This window comes from Aegilops tauschii, chromosome 2, assembly GCF_002575655.3.
Source record: "Aegilops tauschii subsp. strangulata cultivar AL8/78 chromosome 2, Aet v6.0, whole genome shotgun sequence".
In the NCBI taxonomy this organism is placed as follows: domain Eukaryota; kingdom Viridiplantae; phylum Streptophyta; class Magnoliopsida; order Poales; family Poaceae; genus Aegilops; species Aegilops tauschii.
The window spans coordinates 14,064,366-14,071,666 of NC_053036.3; the positions used below are offsets into that span (position 1 = coordinate 14,064,366).

General features: G+C 41.5%; 1 protein-coding gene across 1 annotated transcript; it reads right to left on the reverse strand.

Moving 5' to 3' along the window:
• Nucleotides 1-1,776: 1,776 nt before the first annotated feature.
• LOC141041483 (syn-copalyl diphosphate synthase, chloroplastic-like) lies at nt 1,777-6,397 on the reverse strand. Its single transcript, XM_073507709.1, has 14 exons — nt 6,121-6,397; nt 5,721-5,803; nt 5,285-5,594; nt 4,993-5,176; nt 4,665-4,885; nt 4,377-4,497; nt 4,097-4,209; nt 3,739-3,971; nt 3,518-3,633; nt 3,085-3,183; nt 2,807-2,980; nt 2,638-2,722; nt 2,340-2,546; nt 1,777-2,233 (listed from the first exon to the last, which is right to left on the reverse strand). The coding sequence occupies exons 1-14, from the start codon at nt 6,338-6,340 to the stop codon at nt 2,015-2,017; spliced, it is 2,385 nt and encodes a 794-aa protein (XP_073363810.1). The 5' UTR covers nt 6,341-6,397; the 3' UTR covers nt 1,777-2,014.
• Nucleotides 6,398-7,301: the final 904 nt, after the last annotated feature.

The following is a 7,301-nucleotide window of genomic DNA, read 5'->3' on the forward strand; positions in this document are numbered from 1 at the left end:
ACCATTGTGGGTGATGAAACGGTCCCATCATTCTCTTCCCATGCGGGGCATTGCTAGTCCTTTCTTTAACTCAACATTGTACGGGTCCCCAATACGCTCGAAGAGCACACTCTCATGTAAGTTCATTGAACCGTAACTGTATGTTGCATGGGACAATTAGTGCAACAATGAGAAACACACACACACACACACACACACACACACAGAGAGAGAGAGAGAGAGAGAGAGAGAGAGAGAAGAAAGTACGGAAACAAATAGCTCGTTACCACTGAACTGAGAAACCCTCTACAAGATAAACACTCAACAATGAGCCACTTGCAAACTTGGCCTGTCATATCCTGTTACAAAGAAAGTACAATGGCTAAATATTGATCAAGACAAATATAGTACACATTCGTATTTACAAATTCATACAACATAAACACATAAATATAATTTCATACCACATGAATATGGATTCTTCTTTCCATAATTTGAAAATGTATATAATCTATACTCTCAAATTGATTTCCATATATAAATACAATGATTTTTTTCTCTCAAAAGGAGAGGCCTAGAAGATACCCACATACACACATTCATAATCGCATTTGAGAACTAAATTACTAGAAATTGGGGGCACGAAGCACTTGACATGCATACTACTATATATGATACATTCTGGGACTAAATTTACGAAATTACCAATCGACACTGAGCATATCAATCTACGGATTACTCATCCAAAAAATTATCATTCCTACAACATATATTGGCCGCGTTCGGGGACTAGGCAAGGTCATTCCTACAACATTCATGTAACTTAGCATATAATTACAGGATTCCACACTAAGCATATCATCTTAGACTATATATCAATCAATATATCCATTATAACCCCCGCCAAAAATAAATGTATCCATTATAACAACACAACAAATTGGACGCAACCAGCGACGAGGGAGGCCTGCTGGATAAAATGGCGCGAAGAGCGAGGGGAAAGAGAGGCAGTGATTGAACCTTTTCTGGTATTGGGGCGGAGAGCTCCGATGGTGGCGAGGAGGGGGCAACCTTATTTTGCCAGATCCGTCGGCTGGTCTCGAGAGGAAGAGGGGGTGACTAGACATAGACAGAGTATGTGCTAGCTTTCTAGCTAAGTAAAACAAAAACCAGCTAGTGGTGTGTGACTCGCATCCCGCACCACAAATATTTGGGTCCGAAACACATTGACGAAAAATAAACTAGTAGTGTGTCCATTTTGCCCATGCCACAGCTAGGTACGTAACCAGTGGTGTGTCGAGTCTTTGACATGCCACCAATAATGTTCGCCACTGGGTAGGCTGTTGGGCCCACACACATGGTTGTGGCGTAATTGTCTACTCACACGTCACCAGTAACACCATAGTGGCGGCGTACGAAATACGTCCATGCCACCAGTAGTTTAAAAAAAATGGCGATGGTGTGGATTGAAAGTGACGTGCCATCAATTAAGGTGTGCGTAAACATTTGTGCACTAGTGCTACAAAAGGGAAAGAAAGGGAATAAACAGGGAACTTACTCTGGCTAGATCGATCTATTTCCACACGCACATAACATGCATGTTATTTGCATTGTATTTTCCCACTGTAGGTTACAGGGGCGTGTACATGTACTCCCTCTGTTCCTAAATATAAGACTTTTTAGACATTTTAAATGGACTAGAACATACGGATGTACGTAGACATATTTTAGAGTATAGTTCACTCATTTTGCTTCGTATGTAATCACTTATTGGAATTTCTAAAAGGACATATATTTAGGAACGAAGGGAGTATATTTATAGCAGCAAACTTCTGTACAACTTACACATGTACCATGTCGTTTGGAACCTTGTTACCTTTCTATCTATGTATTCATGTGCAGTCCTTGCAGGTTCGAAAAAAGATTTACAGACATGTAACATGCCGGAACCCAGCACAAATCGTGCTTAATAATTCTAACATGGACAAAAGAGGGTGCTTCCTCATGTCAAAAAAAGAAAGAAAGAGGGTTCTTCCTAAATAACATCCTGAAATATGACCTTTGCGATGTGGCTATCAACTGTTTCAGGTGAGCAATGAGCCGAGTAATAGAAGCTTTTCACCACATTGAGAAATGTCTGTCTGGTCTCTCTATTGATGCCATGGCAACCCTGATGAACACGCCAAGATAGTTCTTGCATCTCCAAATCCACTTGCCGGTGTAAGTCCTCTGTGTTCTCCATACTTGCCTCATTCTGTTTTTCCCCATTGAACATTTTTTGGTTATAGTTTGATAAATCATATACAACTCAAATGGAGGTACTACATGGATATATGAATGCAATGCTTGTACATACGCACCTGAGAAAGACCTATTGTGGCAAGCTTGTGGCAGATGGAAGAGGTGAGCTGCTCGAGCTGGGAATAATGCCAAAGGTTCAGTTTCTGCTCGGCTGAAACAATCCTTCCTGAGCAGATCTCGATGGTGCGGACGAACAACAATGCTGTATCTCCATCAACGGATCCATGGCTCTCCTTTGCAGTCCATGCCATAAGCCACTGCTTCCACTGTAGTTACCAATGAAAATAGAGGTTCGGCCATTTCATATCTGGTAAAAGTTCAATATCATCTCAAGTGTGGTGGTTTGTTGAATTTTACCGCTTCACGAAGGCCGCCGGAAACATCATCAAACGAAACAAGGTCGATAAGCTCTTCAAGATTCTCTGTTGAATAGCATGGACCCCTGCAATGAATTGCACAAACATTTTGCATCGATCAGCACTAAAACCAGATTCTGGAGAGGGGAACTATGAGGCTGCATACATACCCAATGTGTCGGAAGTGAGTTGTAACCGCCTCAGCAAGCACCGCCATGCGAGCCCATGCTAGACGTTCTGCTGCTCGGCCGGGTTCGAAGATATTTGCTGAAGCTAAGAAGTAAGCCTTCAGCGCACTCTTTGGAGTCGCACCATACCTCTGCAGATGGTTCCTGAAATACCACCTGTGCATATACTCCCAAGTCTCATGTAAGAATCTATTGGTCAATTTGTTAGCTAGTTGATTGAATTTGAGGATAGAGACGTAGCAAAAATGTCCATGACTTACTTTCTGAGGCCATTCCATTCAATTCGGGAGAGTCTTTGATATTCTCTGAAATCAGCCTTAGCCATTTTAAGGTACAGGTCGTTGCTCACAAGATTCATTCTGAAATGATAATTGTCAGAAACAAAGGTGTGACAAATATTTATAGAAGCTACATTTATAGTGTCACATGTTAGTTGAATACTACATAGGATGGTTGTTACCTATAGAGCCTCATTCCACATTTTGTACATGAGAACTTCCTGAATTTAAACTGCTTTCATGGATATTTTTTCTATGCACTCAATGTATGTCACTTTGCTGGATACATGGATCAAGTTTAGGATTAAAATACTGTTGCATCTCAAATTATCCCAAAAGGTCAACATTTTCCTTTGGTTCCTATAATGAAGAGTTATTCTAACTAAGGATAATTTGGTTATCTAATTTTTTTTACCTGTAAAGGACCTTGGCAATCCAAACATCATTGTTGCCACCATACTGATCCAGATACATCCTTGTTTCAATTCGCGGCAAACTTGCTTTCCATGGGAAGTTTAGCGTGTACCCGACCTGATTTTGCATGTAGAATTGCTCAATACTCTGTTCTCAACCATGGAACCTAAGTGGTAGCGGGATTGAGGCATACATAATTAACTTGAATGTGTTGGCACATACCTCGCCCGGCAGGTCCTTGGTGATGATCCACTTGTCGTACAGCTTGTTGGAGGATTGTCTCTCTTGAAGGAATTCACGGCAATAGCGGCCGGCCCTAGCCAGGACGTCGTCGTCACCAGGGAACATGAACTGAGATGCACGGTAAGTGTTGTGCATTGGGGTAACAGAAGCGTGGTTGGTCTCCATTGGGAAGCAGACGAACTTGCCATCCTTCTCAAAGTGCTTAAACACAGCTGCATTGTAGATGCACATTAGTAAAACTCGATCCAGCATGGCATAGTACCCATGCATGCCAAAGCGCTTCTCAAATTTCGAATCTAGCTTCTATCAAAAATTTGACTAACAAAATATTAGTTACATGGAGTGATGTCGTAGCCATGCTGACGGAGGAGACGGAAACCCATGGCCGTGTCATCAATATCCGGGATTGGGCAGTGCATGTTGTGAGCCAGTCCCTTTTGAGTCCAGCGCCTGTTCAAAGTGTAGATATACGCCTCGTCTTAAACTAGTACCCTATTAGCAGTCTTAAAGGAAAACACTACTACTCTATAGTAGCATTCCATTTTAAAAACAGAATAAATATTAATATTTGTTATGACATCGTGTATTTCCAGTTAGATGGAAGTTGTTTATGTTACCTGTAAATAAACTCTAAGCACTGCTGAATTTCACTTGTGAAGTGCCTTGATATCCCCAGACGCATCAGCCGATCGACCACCCATAATTGCTCAAAAGTGTCCATTGAGTGGCTACATGGCACTAGTAAAAAAAAAAGGGAATTTATGTGAATGGCAATGTTAGTATTGACCAATGCTGTTTTGGTAAAACTCTGTTTCAGTATTGACGAATTGAAGAGGCCTTTCCTACCTAAGTTTGCATTCGATCGTGCTGGTTGTACAAGAAGTAATAGTAGTGATTTTAATTACCTCCCCCCTCGAACTTTTGGATGAGCCTATCCAGGAACGCATGGCATTCCTTGTCACCGGTGTGACTGAGGGCAGCAGCTGTGGCAGCAGGTGAGGAATGGAAGGAGCCATCCGGACACCGCAATCGGAGTAGCGTTTCCCAGTCCAATGGTAAATCTACCATTCCCTCCACGCTGAAGAGTAGGGTCGTTGGTATGGCGTGCAGCACATCCAGAGGTATCCTACAATTTCAGAGTGAGATTAATTATCACTTAATTAATATACATAGACTACCCAACTCAATGTATAAAACAAGGTTTATCACACGCATGTAGCTAAGTATGCATACTTAGAGAGCTTCAGATTCCTCTTGGCATATATCTCTTCCAAAACAGGGTCATCATAAGGGATGTCCAAGTCCAGGTCCTTGGCCTTCTCTAGGAGTGCTGGGAAGTTAATCTCAAAGCCGCATGGCATCCAGTCCTGTTCCTCTTCTACCAACCTGCTCATATTTTCTTTGATAAATAACACACCTACAACAAAAAGGTCCAATCTACATTAGATATATGATCCTTCCTTGGAAATAAACAAGGTCAATCGATGATAAAAAAAACAAAGAATCCAGCCATTAATCTTTTTACCCCTGTCACACAAGTTGTCGCTGTCAATGTTCCAAGACTTCACTGCCACCACACATGCCAGGGTGCTGATCATCCGATCTTGGACCATGAAGAAAGCAGGATCACCCCACGAACCATCTGGTAGTTGATTTTGAACAATCCAGTCGATGCATGAGGGAAATTGCGGTCCATCGCCTCCGTCAAGGTTCTTGACAAGGGCGACCAACGCTGTGTCGTAGGCTGAAACACTCATTGACGTCTCATCATCACCCAATGACGCCAGGGCCGTTCTTATGGCATCGATCATCTGTCGCATCTCGCTCGGTTCATCCTTTAGGAACATCGACATTTCTTTTGATCAGCGTTTAATATAGTAGTATATGTTTGTCAGCTTCTGCTCATGCAGTAGGCAACTATTCTGCTCAAAATAAGTTAATTCAAATGTAGATGTGCTCACCATGCGTTGTCTGTACTCATCAACTTTCCATTCACCCAAATCTACCTCCGGATAGGATGGGGATTTGCTAATTAGCACCAACCCTAAATATCATACATGACAAATGGAAAATAACAAAGTCATATGAAGTTTATACCGATTTAAAATTGTCAACTCAAGCACATATCAGTATTAGATGCACATGCAGTATGCAATTTTCTCCGGCCAGCCTAAAGGTCTAGATCAACATCACTCCATACCTTATGTGGAGAGTAGACAAGAATCATAGAAGGAACTCTATTTATATGAAGAAGTAACAAAAGTTTCCATCAAAACAGTTCTTGATGCGGACGTGAGCGTGCTCAAGTTCTTTCTCAACCATGCATGGATTCAGATCAGGAGATTGATAGAACATGATTACCACATGGTCGACGCTGAGAGTGCAGGTGCAGGGAAAGTCGCCGCCATGGCTCGGCCGTCGGCTGGTCGAGCACTGGAACATGCCGGAGTGCAGCAGTGAATGTCAGCATCCTCGGCCTTCTCTGTGTCTCTTTGTTTCTCCCTCTTGTGTTAACCCTTGTGGATGCTTTATTTTTGATGGGATGTTGGCTCGGTGATGAGCTACTACTTGCCGCCACCATCGAGTATATAAAGGAAAAGGTGACGAATAGTAGTGAGTCGGACGGGTGAGATTTCCTTCATACGAGTACTTCGGTAGCTGCACCACGACGGAAGCTACGTTAGCTTGGAAGTATATATATATATTTTTAGTTGGAGTAGTTAGTAAAAAAATTCGGAAGCTCTATAGAAGTATAGATCCTGTATGACATTGACCGGGAATGTGTGACAAGCGTACGACGATATTTACGAAGATGACCATATCAACACAGAGGATTGTTAAATTGCGGAACCATTAAAGTCCAAAAACGTGTCATGTTTTTTTTTGCGAGGTCCAAAAACGTGTCATTAAAGTCCAGCAACGTGTAAGAAGATCACGCGACTAGTCTAAGTCAACATCCATGCCACTCTCCGAAGTTTTCAAAATACTTTTTTTATAGAAGTTGGTCATCGGAGCAGTCTATCTCTGAACATTCAGCCGTTGGAAAGTGAGGTCAGTGGTTGGTAGCTAGCGACAAAATTTTGCAAGCGCAGTTTCTTCCCTGTTTGAGGGACTAGTAGAGTGGCCCAAGCACATAACGAGCAAAAAATTAATTATTTTAAATTTTATCTACATAAATTAACAAGGCTAACGGGATTGTATTTATGGTATCGCCAATATTTGGTATTATATTAACTTGCAATCTACTTCAAATGTTGTTTGACATTTAAATAACTGGTATTTCAACTAATATTGAATATATTATTTGATCCATAAATCTGTGACCAATGTAGTTTAGTTTCGATCGAAACTGGCTAGATAATCTTTTTGAGTAGTGTACTCATTCTATATACTATGTACGTTAAAATCTTCATTAATTAGACTTTTTTTAATCTTCTTTGTCTTCCTCCCATGTTGACGACATGGTTGTGGCCAAATTTGAACTGTCACTACTATCTGGTATTTCAGACTAACTCGTGTTAGGATTCACACTACAGAAACTC

Coding starts and splice junctions, on each gene's coding strand:
- LOC141041483 (XM_073507709.1), bottom strand. CDS start 6,340: ATGGTGGCGGCAAGTAGTAGCTCATCACCGAGCCAACATCCCATCAAA. Junction 4,210..4,376: donor TGCTTAGAGTTTATTTACAG/GTAACATAAACA, acceptor CACTTTGAACAG/GCGCTGGACTCAAAAGGGAC. Junction 3,184..3,517: donor ATTGCCAAGGTCCTTTACAG/GTAAAAAAAATT, acceptor TTATCATTTCAG/AATGAATCTTGTGAGCAACG.